This window comes from Elgaria multicarinata, chromosome 18 (assembly GCF_023053635.1).
Source record: "Elgaria multicarinata webbii isolate HBS135686 ecotype San Diego chromosome 18, rElgMul1.1.pri, whole genome shotgun sequence".
Taxonomy (NCBI): domain Eukaryota; kingdom Metazoa; phylum Chordata; class Lepidosauria; order Squamata; family Anguidae; genus Elgaria; species Elgaria multicarinata.
The window spans coordinates 2,687,333-2,705,565 of NC_086188.1; the positions used below are offsets into that span (position 1 = coordinate 2,687,333).

The window sequence follows — 18,233 nt, forward strand, 5'->3', positions numbered from 1 at the left end:
TCAGAAAGCAGTGAGCGGAGACATGGAACTGGGCAAAGGAGAACTACCAACAGGGCCTAGAGTCAGGGAGGGAGCCAAGGGGACATAGAATCCCTAGGCCTGACGTCTGGGACCTTTGATAAAAGAGGATGCCGCCAGTTGTGGCTTCGACTGTTGCTGATGACACAGCAGGGCTAAAAGAGCCAGGTAGCAGTGGATGGAGCAGGGCTGAATTCCTCATCTTGGTTTGAGCTGGCCAGTTCTTTGATTGCAGCCTTCCTAGTCCCTTCTGCGTTTGCTATCTTGAAGGCTGCCCTGCCTAAAAAAAATTCCACTTTAAAGAAAAGGATGAGAAATGGGTTAGCAATTCTCTGATCCAGGAATCCCAGTGCTCCAGCAAAGCACAGCGTGCGCAGTTTTGTCTTTGAGTTGGACACAATCCAGGCATCGCACAAGACAACCCAGCACTTAATTTGCCAGTCTGAAGTCAGTGGTTGCCGGGGTGGGGTGGGGGGGCGGCGTTGGGGTTGGATAACAGCGATTTGTTCTTGGAAGTCCGGCCGAGGTTCCGATGAAGCAGCAAGCCGGGACCCTTCTTCCGCAAAGTTGGTAGCAAAATCGGGTTATGTGCCAATATGGTTCTTCCACGTCAGGTTTTTAAGTTGTCGTTTACATGCCTCGGGAGCTTTTTTCACAAAGCGTTTTACTAGTGTTAGATGGCTACGGAGATCCCTTAATTTAGCGTCCTCAAGACTACGCGATGGCATCTCGCCAAAACCTCTTGCTCGATAGGGCTGAAGAAAGAATAGGAAGACGACCTGTTTACACCTTCGCGGCTGCCCCAATTTTGAAGACGCTTAAAGTGAGACCTCGGGAAAGCTGGCACTTGCTGTTGCTGGGAGGTCGAAGACCAAGGAAGCGGTATTAAGTGCCTTTCAGAGCAGGGCAATTGGCTTGTTCCCTTGGGCACTGATGTACTGTGCGGATGACACTGTGTCCAGCGTGGTATAGGTCGTATAGAGGCCTGTCACTTGTAAGTCTGAAAAGGAATGGTTGTTGCCGCTAGAGACTGGCGTAAGGCCGGATGGAGCGAGGTCGCAATCGGACAGCGTCAGAGGGGAGTTGCTGAAGGCACCCAGGGTCTCCAGGCTGAAGCTCTCGTCCTTCATCTCTTCCCATATGTTACCTTCAAAATAAGAACAATGTGAATCAGCCTCTATATCCCTAGAGCTCCACCACACCATGCTGAAATCCCACTTCCTTACCAGGGCTTTCTGCTGCCCATTTCTTTGCGAGACTATGATGGGCTTCTTTACACGTGATCTGTATTGAAAACTTCTCCGCAAAGTTTTATCTCTTTCGTGACATAGCGTCATCGAGTGGCTGAATTATAGCGCAACGCTGTCATTTCACACCGCTGATACCTTGCATTAACGTTTCTTATCACCTTTATCTCTGATCTTTTAAAAAGCAGGATAAAGCTCAAAAAGCGCGGGAGATGCTCTGGATGTTGGTGACGTCATGTAAAGGACCCACAAACTTTGGTGAGTGACCCGTTATGAGTGTGCAGTAAAAGCCTAGCGTAGAAATGCTCCCAATCCTGTGTTAGGTAGGGCTTAATATAAATCAGGGGTACACAACCTGCAGCTCCAGAAGGCCTTTATCCCTGTGGGTGCCCTGACCCCACCACTGCCACCAAATCCCACCCCCCAACACCATGCCTTGCCCTGTGCAGCTGAGCTCTGTTCTCCTATAATCTGGCTGCTACCGTCCTTCCTCCAACCCTTACCTTGCAGTGCAAAGTCCATGATGCTGGGGTCAAGGGCGTCGACCTCTGTGCTCATATCTGTCATCATCACGCTGAGGAAGTCTGGGCCCCGGCTCATTGGATGCTGAGGGAGGGGGCTGTGGTTAACATTGTGCAGGCCATGCAGTGGAGGCGTCTGCGCAGGAGCTGGAGAGTCCGGGGTCATGCACGCCTGCGTCTGGATCTGGTGATGCAGCGGGATGGACTGCAGGGAGAGCGTCATGACGGGCTGCAGCTGCGAGATGCGGCCTTGGGCGGCCGCCACATGGCTCAGCGTGGGCGCGTCAGCTTCGCCCTGCTTGCTCGGCCTCCTGCAGTTATCAGGTCGGTCTGTGATAAGTTGGTCCAGCTCCTCTGCAAGAGGAAACAGCCATCTATGAATGCCTGACTTTCCAAGGCCCCTTAGGAGTAGCTTTTCTACACAAGGCTGTCAATCTACTGCATTTACTTTCAGATTTGTAGCAGAAGTGAGATCCAAACACTGTATGAGGAGGGTTGCCTTTCCTGCTTTTCTGCTATGTAACCTCTAGATGGCACTGTGCTATAGCAGAATAGAAATAATACTGCATTCATACAGCATGTGTAAGGATAGCGTGTACATGCCTCATCCCTGTCCTGCTTCTGCTTCTATGGAATAGGGTGTCACAGGGTCCAAACTTCATAGGATCTGGCTCGGGTCCAGGTTACCTGAAAGACCGTATTCTCCCTTACGAGCCTGCCCGTGCTTTGAGATCTTCTGGAGAAGCCCTTCTTTCAGTCCCACCTTCTTCACAGGCGTGCTTGGTGGGAACATGGGAGAGGGCCTTCTCGGTGGCCGCTCCAGTGCTCTGGAACTCTCTTCCCAGGGAAGCTAGGCTGGCTCCCTCCTTGATGAGTTTTCAGAAGCAGGCTAAAACTTGTTTGTTCTAGCAGGACTTTCAAGAATAATCTGGTCCTCCATGTTAATGACTTATAATTTTGTCGTGTATTTAAAACGTTTTTGTTTTAATATTGTGGTTGTTTTTTGTGTACATTTCTTTTCCTAGGTTTTACAGTGTATGTTTTAAACGTTGTAAGGCCGCCTTGCGGCCCAGTATTGGGCAAAAGGCAGGATACAAAATAAATAAATATAATAATAATACTACTATCTCCTTGCTGGAGAAGTGTAACGGGGGCTCCTTTGGAAACTGCACAAGTGTCTCCTGGCTTACCTGGGTTTGCCATGCTCCTGTGAATAGCAGCCAAATCTTTCCGCTTCCACTTCTGCATTTCCTCCTCCATCTTGTCTATTTTGGCGGGGTTGAGCGCCCACAGGCACCCTTTACGGGAGGTGCCGCTCATCTTGTTCTCCACCTTCTCAAAGCATTTGTTCAGGGACAGGTTGTGGCGGACAGAATTCTTCCAGCCGTCGGGTGCGGTCTATAAAAGGCCCATTTTAAAATAAATGTTCTCTTTAAAGACCTTGCTTTGAACCACCAGCCCTGTTTAGTGTGCGCGCAAAACACCAACATACATTTCAATGATGTAACTATATTTCTGCAAAACAAAAATTGGCCCTGTATGAGCCCCCAAAATAATCCACTTTAGATGTAAATGAGATATAAGGGTTCAGCATAAATTTCATGGGGTTTTCCCCAAACTCCGGGAACTTTTTTCATATCTTTGTGTCCAGTTGTAATTGGCAGGGGGTTGTGCAGATTAGACAAAATTCAGGCGTAATTTGCATGAATTAAAAACACGGAAAATCCACCAACAGCCTGATTTGCTGCAGATTGGACCCGTGATCTCCTGCATGCAAAGCATGTATTCTACCCACTGGGCCATGGTCCCTCCCCATAAAAACACGATTCGCCCCGCAAATTCACGTCACCCATACACAGACTTTAATCTTATCTTTAATTTTTTGATCTTATCGTTAACCTTATCTTGATCTTATCTTTAATTTTCATTTTAGTACACATATTGCCAAAACAAGTACAATTTGGTTTATTTATTTTAAAAATGGGACATTTACTATGATTAGAGCAGCGAAGGACTTCGTGTGGCCATTATGCGTTCCTCTTTTGATGAAAGTGAGACGTGCCAAGCCCACCTCACCTTGAAATAGGGGAAGTGCTCCTTCATGAAGCTGTAGATCTCGCTAACAGGGAGGCTTCCTGTCTTGCTGTTCTTCAGAGCCATAGCAATCAGGCAGCTGTAAGAAGCAAGAAACGGAGGTCACATTTTTCACCCCTTTCCAGTTATTGGTGCAAAATGCCCACTCCTGGCAGGCTTTTTCTTTTTTTAAATAATTTTACTGATTTTCCGAGCCAAAATCAACCAAAAGAATGGAAAAGAAAAGAAGAACAGAAATACATTGACTGCAGCCAGGAAATCAGAAGACGTTTACTTCTTGGGAGGAGAGCAATGACAAATCTTGATAAAATAGTGAAGAGCAGAGACACCACACTGGCAACAAAGGTCCTCCTAGTTAAAGCAATGGTATTCCCCGTAGTAACCTATGGCTGCGAGAGCTGGAGCATAAGGAAGGCTGAGCGAAGGAAGAGAGATGCTTTTGAACTGTGGTGTTGGAGAAAAATTCTGAGAGTGCCAAGAAGATCAAACCAGTCCATACTCCAGGAAATAAAGCCAGACTGCTCACTTGAGGGAATGATACTAAAGGCAAAACGGAAGTACTTTGGCCACATAATGAGAAGACAGGATAACCTGGAGAAGATGCTGATGCTAGGGAAAGTGGAAGGCAAAAGGAAGAGGGGCCGACCAAGGGCAAGGTGGAGGGATGATATTCTGGAGGAGACAGACTTGACCTTGGGGGAGCTGGGGGTGGTGACGGCCGACAAAAGGCTCTGGCGTGGGCTGGTCCATGAAGTCACGAAGAGTCGGAAGCGACTGAACGAATAAACAACAACTGACAGAAGGTGGTACATTTAACCTCTATTCATGTGCTTTGCTTTGCTTTACAGAGCAAAATATATGTGGAGTCTGTGGGCTGCTTAGAAGTTTTCCTTGCAGGATTCTTGAGAGGCGCCTCTACGCCTATAAGTCTCTTGTGTCACAAAAAAACCCCTCGCCTGCACCAGCAGACGCCCCTCGCCCATTTACAATCATCAGCTCCCATTACGGGAGAAGTCTTTAGGAGATTATTCTGCATTTCCACAGTGCTTTTGCAATCCTCATTTCAACCATGATACAAATGAAGAAATGAGTCTGACCAAAAAACCGAAGCGAGTCGCTTCGGTTGTAAATTGCGGGGCGTAATGTTTTGAATGGTGTTAGGGACACACATCTCTGTACTCCTCAAAAGATGTCTTCCTTTTTAACACGTAAACAGCCATACGAACAGGACCACAAATCTCTATTGGCTTGGCCAGAAAGTTACGGTTTGTGTGCAAGCGAGAGAGAGAGAGAGAGAGAGAGAGCGCTTGAGGCTGCATATTGATTTGCATAATTTGGATGGTGAAAGCATGTATTGGGCAGACTTTACAGCCTTCTCCCTCAGATCAAACCATGGGTAAATCTGTTTTCAGAAGAAGCCAGGTTGCATAGAACAAATAGATTGGAGGGTTGCCTCACAACCAAGCCCCCCACCCCCACCCCTCAGTCCAGGGCCATAAGCAGCACGGACTGGCTAGCATTTGAGCCTCGTCCATTTCTGCCAACTCTTCTATTTTCAGATCAGCTTTTTAATCAAGAACGTTAAAAAAAATTAATAAAGTGCCAAATATCTGATCAGATTACCATTAACCATGTGAGGCCCTGTTTTTTTGTTGGTTTGTTTTAAAAAGAAGAAGCCGCACAACCCACTCACCTGTAGGAGTAGATTGGCTTAGGGTAATGTTTGGTGTGCAGCTCCTGGGCAGCGTGCGGTGCAAGGCGCGGCTGAGAATACTGAGGCTGTGTCCCATAAGATGCGCTGTATATTGTTGCTGGTGAGCACTGCATATCGCATGCGAGAGAGGGGAAAAGAAAGGACATCAACTCTCTCCCCCCCTCAAAGAAAGAGAGAGAGAGAGAGAGAGAAGGAGCTTTTTTCTTCAAAATAAGTGGAGGATGGGGGAAGGAAATACGACAACGATACGCAAATGCTTCTTGTAACATTGCATACACAAAAGAAAACAGATGTCATACCTGAACAATTTTTTCAGTTAACACCAAAGTGTTGCTATTACTAGAGAATGCAGTGCTTCAATGAATGTGTGTATGGGGGAGTATGTTCTGCCGGGACACAGTTCAGCATGAACTGGGGGGAATAAAGAGCTGTGATAAGCACCAACTGGCTTGTGTCTGTGACGTCACCGATATACCTCCCTCGGACATATTCCCAGAGCACTTTTGCAACTAGCAAGTACCTCTATAGGGAAGTCTGCCTACTTTCAAGCTTCTCAAGAAAAGGGAAGGATCAAGGCAGGGAGTCAACCTGTGGAGCTCCTGATATTGATGGACTACAGCTGAGAGGTTTTATTATATACAGCAGCATATAAACGCCACAAATAAAATAAATAAGAACTCGCATGAGCCCCAGTCAGCATGGCCAACGGTTAGGAATAACGGGAGCTGTAAACTAACTACATCTGAAGGGCCACAAGTTTCTCACCCTGGATTAAAGGTTGAGCACCTTCTTGGTCCAGGGCAGCAACTCGGTGACCTAGCACTTGCCTTGCTTGTGTGTGCATTTGTAATGCCAGCTGCCAGGCAGGTAGGACATCTGCTGTAAGACTGCCCCTTAAAGTGCTTCCTCTCCTCCCCTGCCCCTTAAAGTGCTTCCTCTCCTCCCCTGCCCCTTAAAGTGCTTCCTCTCCTCCCTTGCCCCTTAAAATGCTTCCTCTCCTGCCTTGCCCCTTAAAGTGCTTCCTCTCCTCCCTGGCCCCTTAAAATGCTTCCTCTCCTCCCTGGCCCCTTAAAATGCTTCCTCTCCTCCCTGGCCCCTTAAAATGCTTCCTCTCCTCCCTGGCCCCTTAAAATGCTTCCTCTCCTCCTTTGCCCCTTAAAGTGCTTCCTCTCCTCCTTTGCCCCTTAAAGTGCTTCCTCTCCTCCCCTGCCCCTTAAAGTGCTTCCTCTCCTACCCTGCCCCTGACGTTTCAGGCCCAGGGATAAGTTCTGGATTTGAAGCCGGGTTTTGCATATCCAAACTAAACGCACTCTCCACCACCCTGGACTGGTTCTGCTAAAACATTCCAACACACGTTCAAATCCGTGCCTAAACTCAGAACAGATCAACTTTGGGCCTCCTGGTCTGAACTTTGACAAAGAATGGCAGTAAAGTTGTTTGGCTGGCCCTCTAAAGCACTACTGTTACTTCGATGGACAACCACGCGAGTAGGAAGAGGTACCTGTGGTGCGTTGTGTGTGATGGCAAACACCTGCTGTGCATGGCGGGGTGGCGGAGGGAAGAGAGGGGCTTGCTGTGGCTGCAGGCTGGGAGACAGCGGTCCCCCGACCACGTACTGGCTCATCTAGTGGTGAAGGAAGAGAAACGGAAGCATCAGTGGCACAAAATCAGAAGCTTTCCTTTTGGTGCTGAACGGGAAGGGAAACACGTTCTTACATTTGTCCCATGTGGCGAAACTGTGTTCAGGCCCAGAATGCTTTGAGGCAGGCTGGCCTGTATGTGGATCATGGGACCAGGAGCCCCGGAGGCATGCATACTTCCTGGCACGGAGCCTGTTTGACAGAAAGACACACACATATGAACAAGTTACAAAGTCAAATTGTTATTTGGCCCGTATGTAGAATGGACACGCATAGAACATAGTATTAGTATTTACCAAGTTAAAGCAGATGCTGGAGGTTTTTTTGGGAGGGGGGTGTTACTGTCATGGTCACGGAGATAAGACACTGACGGATGGATACGCGTCGTCTTTTATTATTTTATTAAGAAGAAAGGAAGAGGAGGAGGATGGAAGAGGAGAGGTGGTATCGGAAAAGGAAAAGAGACACTTATGATCCCGGCGAGTGACCTACCAGACTGTTGCAGAACAGCATTCTGGGGGTTGATGCCAAAATCCATTCTTTCACTGGCCATCTGTTGCAACCGAGGGACATCGACGGATGTCAGCCATGACAGGGACTGCAAGTCACCAGGGAAGTCATCTTCACTCAACTGTGAGGGGTCAGAAGCCAAGAGTCTGCAGAGGAAATAATGACTTTTTAGCAGGGAGTTTAAGGATGTGGTTGTCTGAGCTAGCCTTGCAGGGCACAGGCTGCTGCCATGTGTCAGCAATTGCAGCATCAATGGTTGCTTGAAGGTATATCCTAATTCAGGACATGCTCATGGCTACTTAACTCACAAGTAAATTAATTAAAGTACACGTCACACTTCAGGAGCGAAGAGATAACCTTCTCCATGATGCAGAACAATTATAATCCCAGAGCAGAGTTTGAGAGTAAACTTTTTGTGGACTGCGCTTCTAAAGTTTCCCAATGACATGAAATAAACCCCAAAACCTGCTATGTGCTTTCTGATACGTACATACAGCATCAGACCAAGGTCCTAAAACAAGACTGAAATAAATTTGGTATTTGGTGATGCTCTCTGCATTTCACAAAGGTTTAATAACATAGATTTATGTAGGATGGACTGGCAACACCAGCCTGTTCCATCCACGCTTTGTTGTTACCACACTTCCTTAAACTATTTTCCTCTGCCTGATTTAAAGCAAAGTTCCATCTGTTCTTCGTTGTTGTTTTAAAGGCTTTAAAAAACTGCAAGAGCAATTGCCATTCTGCAAGAAACCAAGCTGGCATCCTGGCTAGAAATTTGTCCCGTTGCAACCTTTCTCCCAAGTCCCACTGTTTTCTCTCTCTCTCTCCCCCCTTTAATTTAATGTATTTACGGTGCAATAATTGACATTGCCATGGTTACAACTCTTCGGTTATTTTGTGGGGCCAGTGGAGTGCCACGCCTGGAAAAGAACATCAGGTGACCCCCCTCTTCAAGCTCAGCCATTGGCCAGACTGTAAGTAAACACCAGCATCGAATGGTTTAAAAACTGGGGCCAGCCCATGCCGTTTGCAACAGTTGGCCCTGTGCATTGTAAGCCGACAAGCCATTGTGTCACCAGCGACTGTTGGCTGGTGGCACGTGGCTCCCTTTGTTTTTGGGATTCTTGCTTAATTGTTTTCTCTCTCTCCCCCCCCCTCCTCTCTTCTCCTTTTTACAAACTTCCCATTAATCTGACTGAATGACGGTAGACACACAACCCGTGCCATCTGGCGCTCCTGATGCATTGCAGCCCTGGCAGGAAACTCAGCCCTGCGCCACAAATAAATGGGGTCATGTGGGCGGGAAGGGTCAAAAACCCCACTGCACACGCCTCCTGTCAGGGACTGAATCGATCACATGCCTCCCAGCCTTACTGGGCACTTCTAGCAACTTCAAGATGGGAGCACAGTTGAAACCTGATTTGCCCACTATGTCCTTTCTCCATTTATTTTCCCTGCTTTATGCCAGCCCTAAGTAGATAGACCCTGCCTGCTCTACTTCCCCGCCCCTGAAACAGCACTTTTCCACCAATCCACCCAGGAGGAACTTTTTCGTGCTGGAAGGGTGAAATCTGAACAGCCCACAAATGCTAAGAAAGGGTTTAGCTCCCCTCTTATCAGCACAAAATACCCAGGCATCCTTACGTCAAAAGGCAGTAATATTTTGCACAGGAGGACAATGGATGCATATGCATTGCAAACTTAGAGAGGTAGCGGGACGTCGGAACTCACAGCTTGGAAAACACATACTTGAGGCTGGTTTTTGGGGTGGTTTTGATATTTGTCGTTCCAGCCTGAAAGAAGAGACTCCTAAGTTTGAATTAGAGCCACGCCGTTAAAGAAAAAGACAGCTCACTTTGATTACTAACAGCTCCCCAATTTGTGTTTTTTTTAACTAGTATTCCTTGTAACAGTTTCCCGCCAACCTGTGGTTCCCTCCAGATGTGCTAGACTGCAACTGGGGATGTTAGGCATTGTAGTCCACATCCGGAAGATGCCAGTTGGTGGAAGACTGCCTTATAAGACTTCCCTGTGGAATTTTGGGGATTGTGTGTATATGTTTTCCAAAACGTAAATAATAAACATGCGGTTGCATTTTTGAGTATCAGACCAACTCCTCTAGGAATCATAGAATAGCAGAGTTGGAAGGGGCCTACAAGGCCATCGAGTCCAACCCCCTGCTCAATGCAGGAATCCACCCTAAAGCATCCCTGACAGATAGTTGTCCAGCTGCCTCTTGAAGGCCTCTAGTGTGGGAGAGCCCACAGCCTCCCTAGGTAACTGATTCCATTGTCATACTGCTCTAACAGTCAGGACATTTTTCCTGATGTCCATCCAGAATCTGGTTTCCTGTAACTTGAGCCCATTATTCCATGTCCTGCACTCTGGGAGGATCGAGAAGAGATCCTGGCCCTCCTCTGTGTCTTTGAAGGGTGCTCTCATGTCTCCCCTCAATCTCCTCTTCTCCGGGCTAAACATGCCCAGTTCTTTCAGTCTCTCTTCATAGGGCTTTGTTTCCAGACCCCTGATGATCAGGAGAAGGATACAACAGCTGGGATTGTTTAGCTTAGGGGGGGAAAGGGTGAACAAAGGGAGACATGATAGAAGTGCACGAAATCATGCATGGTGTGGGAGACATTTTTCTCCCTTTCTCATAATACTAGAACCCCACGCATCCTATGAAACTGATTGGTGGGAGGCTCAGGGCAGATAAAAGGAAGGACTTCTTCACACAGCGCATACATTTTGGAATTCGCCACCCCCAGATTTCTTTTGCTTGACATCCTGCACTCTAACCAGAACAGGATTTGTTTGTTTTTCAGGTAAGAAATTGCTGTAGTTGCATCCATGGATGCTTCTAATAGTTTTCTCGTGCTCTCAGAAAATCAGCGGATGTTTTCCAAAGCTGTCAAAATAGGCAGCCTGTACAGAAACGTGCTTGCTAAAAGCAATATAGGTCCCATATTCTCTTAAGGCAAGGGTGGGCCCCTCCCAAGCCTTTCCCCCTGGTGTGGAGGCTGCCGGAGGCTTGGGGAAGAGGAATCCCCTGTTATCTTCCATCACGGTTCCCCGCATGAGGAATGAGAAGCGGAAGAGAAGCCAGCAAAGGAGGCGGTCAACTTGGTAGACTCTTGCAGAATCAAGTCCTGCAAACAGCAGTCAAGTCGCTTCCCTTAAGACTCAAGAGAGTGATGTTTCACTTGTCCAATCAATACAAATGTAAAGTTTGTTCCATCTAAATTTCTTTTTTTTTAAAAAAATTAACAGGGAGGATAAATTTGCAGTTACTTAGAAAAACGGTTACCTAAACTTGAGTTTTTTCCTGAATTAAGACTGGACTCCGTCCGCCTAATCCTAGCTCTATTTCACCAGGAAAACAGTACTTTAAGAATGGACTGGACCTCTGCTTTATATACTTATGTAGTTGCTCATGCAACCAGAGATGTCAAAGAGCAGGTAATTTTGCTGAATTGAGAGTAATGAACGGTTTAATCTCACCTGAGACAGAGGTGCAGCGCAATCACCTGTCCCACGGAAGCAGGCCAGAGCAGTGACTCACGCTGCGTTGCAGCTGAATTCACCTTGGCGGATCATAGAATCGTAGAGTTGGAAGGGACCTATAAAGCCATCGAGTCCAACCCCCTGCTCAATGCTACGGCAGATACCTTGGTGGATGAATACTATGAGCTGACACAGGAGCCTTCTTTATAAATTTATCGAGACACACAATTATCACACTTGTACACTGCTTGTGGATCTTGTTTTGATTGCTCGTTGTTTGAAAATCATTCCATTTTCTCACCTTACAGCTCACCCCCTTAAGGAGATTAACTGAAGTGGAGTCTATTTGCTAGAGCGTCATGGGATGTGCACTCAGCCTCTTAATCCCGAGTCCTCCCGTATTTCTAACCTGCCAAGCAAGACCTCAAACATGGAGGGAGGCTCCAAACCTTTGAGGTATGTCTGTAAGGAAACTCCCAGGAGCTGCATTTGGCATCTTAGCATCCAAACAGAAGTGTGGAATGCAAGACCACCACACACAACTCAACCCCCTTGAAACCACATACTGGTTAACATGCAGGGGGTGGGTGAATGCATGCAAACATGCCCTGAGAGTTGGAAAAACGTGCCATTGAAATCAGTAGGACTTCTAGGTGAATGGACTAGTATCACTAGATTGGGTCCTGCACCCTCCACTCCACCCCACCCACAAAATCATGGCAGATCACTCCTGCTGGAGAATAAAAGTACGGGGATAAAATAGGGTGACCCTATGGAAAGAAGGACAGGGCTCCTGTAACTTTAACTGTAACTTTCTCTACAGTTGTAGAGAAAAGGGAAATTTCAGCAAGTGTCATTTTTACGCATGCAGCACCTGGTGAAATTCCCTCTTCATCACAACAGTTAAAGCTGCAAGAGCCCTGCTATGTATCTGGTCATGCTAGGCAGGGCTCCTGCAGCTTTAACTAGTGTGATGAAGAGGGAATTTCACCAGGTACTGCACACATACCAATGACAGCTGCTGAAATTTCCCTTTTCTCTACAACTGTTAAAGATACAGGAGCCCTGTCCTCCTTTCCATAGAGTGACCCTAGATAAAAGCCGTTTCTTTAAAAGTTAAAAGGCACAGAATCTGACAAACCAAGCGACAGTATGCTTTTTCTGTGTAAAGGTTTGATGGTCGGAGATTTTGATTCCCTTCTAGATTTGTCTTTCAGATCTGTTCCCTTCTCTCTCTTTCTTCCCTTTCAGTTTTTTATTTTTTAATTTTTTTAAAAAAATACCAACTTGGAAATCAGGACTCTTCCCAATACCGCTGCCCCATAGAAACCTACCGAGCGAGACAGAGGAGTGTTCTCAGTGCAATTCCAGCCTCCCACTCGCTAATTGGGGGCTGCTTCCCATTTTGTGGAGCCTTCATGCCCCCCCATGGAGAACTCAGGACCACAGTTTCCAGCCTTGGACTGTGGTGACAGCAAGAGAGTAAACAGACCTGATAGAATTTGACAGGTCTATTCTCTTCTTAAAATCAGTCAGTCTGAAAGATTTTCTTTTACATAATCCAAAGTGTTTTCTCATGAAGTAGAACAAATGCTACCATGAACTTTGGGGGTACAGCCTAGATTTTTATACCATTTTACCGCTTTTAAATGAGGTCATGCAATGCAGTGTAGAAAACATATTTGCAATGATAAATTACAGCATTACTTTAAAAAAAAACCCAATAAAACAGAAGCAGATTCTCTTTGTAGAAAAGTATTTTTATGTAATAAGAGATGGGATTTTCAAGTCTGCCTGAAATTCTACGTTGATTAGAATATAATCTTCAACATTTCTACTGGAATTAAGTTCCGTTTAAATCAGTCGAAGGGTTGTATCTATGACCTAAAATGGTATTAATTTCCCTTGTGCTATGAATAAAAAGTAATTCCACCCATTCCAAAATAATGCATATTTTCAAGTGCTCTATATTCTTCCAAAATCTACAATATTTAACTAGACGTGTTCAAGTTACCCCAATCTTCATTTAGCAACGGAATCCCTTCTTTACAAATATTAGGATATGTCAGTGCAACCCACCAGGATTAAAAGAACAAAATCAGGTTTCACAAACCTTTTCTCATCGCAGCCTCAGAGAGTATAACAAGTCACTTGTTGAACAGCAAGAGACTGGAGGGCTATGTTTGCAGTGTGAATAGACAGAGGCTCTAAAAAGAATACCTGCCCAGAGAAGTGTAGAAATACCCTCCACTTGAGGGGGAAGGGAACTTGATGGATGCCCACTCCTCACAAACAAACGTTTTCTTTGTGTGTTTTTAAGTGTTGGTGAGTTGATCACCCTATGAAAATCAATGGCCCGGAACATCATATCATAGGATAAGATGTATAACTCAATTTAACCCAAAGCTTAAGCAAGGCAATTATTATTTTGTAATTATCAAGAGATTTATTTTTGGGGGGGGGGACACGCACACACACACACGCTGTTATAAAAAAGTATAATTTAGCTTCTACGTAAGTTACTTAAAAACATGTGTGGTGGTTACTGTATCTCCTATTGCAAATAAGATGGTGCAGCATTATTATTATTTTTAAAAAGGCAACTCAGAGAGCAATCCTATGGTGGGGGTCAGACCTTAGGATACTGCTGACCTCTCTGCCTGCCTGCAAAGAGGGACGTCTGGCCCTGCAGGCCTCCTCTTTGCAGCAGCGGGAGCGTCCTCCGCCATCACTGCTCCAGCAGTGGAGGGAAAGGAACAAAGCTTGCCCGTTTCCCTGACGCACCCCCCTGCACCCCGTCCCCAAGCAGTACAGAAACTACTCCGACCCTAGAACTGGCAGAATTAGGCTACACCACGGATTCCCCTCTCCGCTATCGTTGGATTGCTTTGCCCATGTAGGGAGGCACGATAGAGATTATGGAATCTAGGAACAATATGGAGAAAGGAAACGCTTTCTACCTTTTCCATAATACCTGAAGTTGGGCTTGCCCAATGAAGGTGTTTGGCTGCAGCCCCAGGACAGACCAAAGGGCAGCACCTGCCGCTTCCTATAAATGGGAGTGCTTAGCCAGGTAAGGCTGGAACCACTGCAAAATGGTGCAGCCGTGCCCCAAAGCACCCCAGAAAGATACCAGTAGTCGGTGAGAAGTCTTAACGGAACCAACAGGGATGTAGCCTCCCAGTCTAGCTCCTGGTGTAGGTCTGAATTCAGATTGGAAAAAATCCACCCAATCCGTTTCATCCAAGGAAACCAAGATAGTTACGCTTCAGTTGTCCATGCTCTGGTAACCTCCAAGTTAGATTACTGCAATGCGCTCTACGTAGGGCTGCCTTTGAAGACGGTTCGGAAGCTGCAGCTCGTGCAAAATGCAGCGGCCAGATTGATTTCGGGAACCAGAAGGTTTGACCATATAACACCTGCTCTGGTCCGCTTGCACTGGCTGCCTGTATGTTTCCGAGCCCAATTCAAGGTGCTGGTTTTGACCTATAAAGCCTTACACGGCTTGGGACCACAATACCTGTCGGAATGCCTCTCCCGACGTGAATATACCCGGTCACTACGTTCAACATCTAAGGTCCTCCTCCGGGTGCCTACTCCGAGAGAGGCTTGGAGTGTGGCAACGAGGGACAGGGCCTTTTCGGTGGTGGCCCCCAGACTGTGGAATGATCTCCCTGACGAGGCTCGCCTGGCACCAACACTGCTATCTTTCCGGCGCCAGGTTAAGACTTTCCTCTTTACTCAGGCATATGGCGGCACATCCTAATTACCCACATGTTTAGTTTTTAATCGGTTTTTAATGCTTTATGTGTGTATGTTCTGTGTTTTAGAGTTTTAAATTTTGTACACTTGTTTTTACCTCAATTTTAGAATTTCTGTAAACCGCCCAGAGAGCCCTGGCTATGGGAGCGGTATATAAGTGTAATAAATAAATAAATAAATAAACCTCCATGGCCAGAGGTAGTATACCTCCAGATAGCAGCTGAGGACAAATGACAGGAGCAGGCATCACCATGCCCTGCATGTGAATATCTTAGGGCGCAATCCTATGCATGCTTAAGACAGAAAATCCTGCAACTCTCACCATTCTCCGGCCAGCCCTGCTTGTGTTGTTGTGTGCAAGGTCGCAGCCTAACTGTGTTAGCTAGACTTGAAGCCGGGAGACCTGAGTTCGAATCCCTGGTCAGCCATGAAACTCACTGGGTCACATCTCTCAGTCTAACCTGCTTCGCAGGGATGCTGTTAGGCTTAAATTGCCATGCTGAGTTCCTTGAGAGGAGGGCCAAGAGGCAAATGTAACAGATAATTATTAGCAACAACTAGGAGTTTATACTCAAATTACCCTGTGCCAGAACGTTAGTGAACAAAGCCCAACATGCAAGAAATCTTCACCAAACAGGAATTAAAAAGCAAATAAGTGCAATGTAAGCAAATGTCATATTTATCAAGAGCCTTGATTTCTGTATACAAGGGCAGATTGCTTTCAGAGTTGTGTTTCATAGGATATCTGGGTGCGTGATACAGATTTGCTAGAAGAGAAAAACGCTCACCTGTACTCCTGTGGAGAATTTCTCATGAGGCCAGACATTATGGAGGTAATATCACTCTCTATCATTTCCTACACAGAAAAGAGGGGAAATAGATACAGATATGAAGTAGCTATCCAGCATTTCAGCAAATAACTAGTCCCCTCGCTAGTGTTTAAGAGGTTTAAATGTCACTAACCTTATACATTTTCTGAGAGAGGCATGATTAAGCTATACAATACCTTAAAATATTTTGTTTCATATGCAAAAAGCAAATATATAATTGAAAAGAATACCACCATTGCTAAGTGTATGTATTTGGGGTAATCAAGCGTGCCCTTTTATGCACACAGGCATAAAACCAAATTCAGTCAGAATTACTTCCACAGGGCCACGCTGTGTTAAAACTTTCCAAGTTATTTCCACTCTGAATGTATACATCTGTGCCAGGTTTTTAAAACATTGTACAACCTGCGCATGTTTACTCAGAAGTAAACCTCCCTGGGCAGTGTACATAGGAGTGCAGTCCCAGCCTACTTGAAAATATATGCCCCAAACTGAAAGAGTATTTGGTTGGAAGCAAACCCCTTGAGATGGCCCATGTAAACTTATTTGGAATGGGGATGTAAAGAACTAAAGTTACACTTCTTATAAAGAAATAGCCGCTGTGGTTATTGCCAGCATACAAATGCTCTTGTTATTATTAGCTAAAGAGCTGCTTTAAAACCAACAAAGCTGCTGATGGAAGTATAATAAGCTGTCATAGGAACTAGCACAGTTTTAGCAACCAGAAAAGGAGGGATGGTAAGGTCACTCAAACAAATTATATCGAAGCACCACCTTGTTTGAAACGCACCTCCTATTATGAACAATAAGAGGGGGTCCAACCTTTTATAACTCCCCCCTCCCCAAATCACCACCACCACTGAAACTGCTGCAACCTTAAGTACTCTTGCTCAAGAGTAGGCCTCCTTCCTTCCGAGCAAACACGCTTAGGAGGGCGCTCTTTAGCCCTGTCCTTTTGCAGAGGGCTGCAGGTTTGATCTCCTAGCTACGTGTTTGTTTTGCAGCCGAAGACCAACATCCACCAGTCTTGCAAACAAAACAGAACAAAAATGGCAAAGCAAAACTTCGCTGGATGGAAGTTGGTACCTGGGAGGTGGAGGAAAATCGCGGCGGCGGCGGCTACTGCAGCTTTGCTACTGGAAAAGTGGGGGAGAATCGCTGGGCTGGTCCCTTTGGCAAGTTGGCTGCAATCTTCCCTTCGCTCAGCAAACCGTTTTTAAATTTCCCTCTCTGGAGCTGTCCAGCCTGGAGCATGCGCACAGAGGGAGGAGAGGGGAGGGGAGGGGGATTGCTGGGAGGGGAGGGGAGGGTCAGTTGCAGGGCAGGGTCAGGGGGAGGCGGCGCAGCTGCAAATGCATCTACACTCCCCCCCCCCCCTTTTCAAAATTGGAATTTGGGGGGGGAGAAGGTGCGGGGTCTCTCTCTCTCTCAATCAGGAGCTGATTTTGGCTTGCCAAAGAGGTGCCGTGGCCATCTCTGCTCTAGGGTAGCATCCCCGAAGCTTTTTACTTTTTTTGTCCCTGAAAAAAAAGGAAAGTTTTTAAAAAAGAAGGGCAAATCCCGGAACAGTGTGCCAAGCTAATGAGCCGCCTCGTCATGGCAGCGCAAAAATGAAACCAGCATCAGCAGCGCCTTGGCAACATCGAATCGCGATAATCAATCTTATTAGGCAATGCTCAAAATGCGCATAAAGTCAGAGAGAGAGAGAGAGTCCCTGCCCGCAAGGAGCTTACAGTTTTCCAATTGCACTGGGCGCAAACCTCATGCTGTCGAAGCGCTGGCTCGCTCGCCAAGGCACCGAGAGTGTCAGGAAACGGGCACGATTCTGTGCTTGGCAGCAGGGTCTTGCCTGGAGTGCAAGGGGCTGGGATTGCACGCGTGCAAGGAAGGGGAAGGGTCGGCTTGACACACTACTGGAAGTGTTTGCAACTCGAGGTTTTGCTCTCTCTTTTCTTTGGCCAGGCTGGAGTGGCTATGCTTGCACTAACTCTTGCGCACTAGCTCTGCGGAGGAAGGCATCCCGAGACTCGGAGCTCTGGATCAGGAGCCTCGAGGGAGCGGTTCTCTCTCCTGGATTTTAGGGCACTTAAGCCGAGGGGGGGAACCTTTGCACGCCGGCGGGGACGAAGGAACGATTCGTGCAAGCAAAACTGGGGGTAAAAAGCAAACAACCCCCCCCCCCGTGCAAAAGCCAGGCAATGCCCCAGGGAGGAAGAAGGGGAGAAATAATGCACCAGGGCGAGGAGGGTTGGGATCCCCCAAAGGGACGTTGCACCCCTGCGGAGGTTGGGATTCCCCCAAAGGGACGTTGCACCCCTGCCGGAGTTGGGATCCCCCAAAGGGACGTTGCACCCCTGCCGGAGTTGGGATCCCCCAAAGGGACGTTGCACCAC

At 46.9% G+C, this 18,233-nt stretch overlaps 1 protein-coding gene across 1 annotated transcript; it reads right to left on the reverse strand.

The window, feature by feature from the left end:
* Positions 1 to 914: 914 nt before the first annotated feature.
* Positions 915 to 15,863, reverse strand: FOXN4 (forkhead box N4). The gene is made up of 9 exons (XM_063143928.1): positions 15,799 to 15,863; positions 7,727 to 7,890; positions 7,311 to 7,426; positions 7,096 to 7,218; positions 5,574 to 5,701; positions 3,863 to 3,959; positions 2,977 to 3,184; positions 1,769 to 2,140; positions 915 to 1,165 (listed from the first exon to the last, which is right to left on the reverse strand). Exons 1-9 carry the CDS (start codon positions 15,861 to 15,863, stop codon positions 915 to 917), a joined length of 1,524 nt encoding a protein of 507 aa, XP_062999998.1.
* Between the last annotated feature and the right edge of the window lie 2,370 nt (positions 15,864 to 18,233).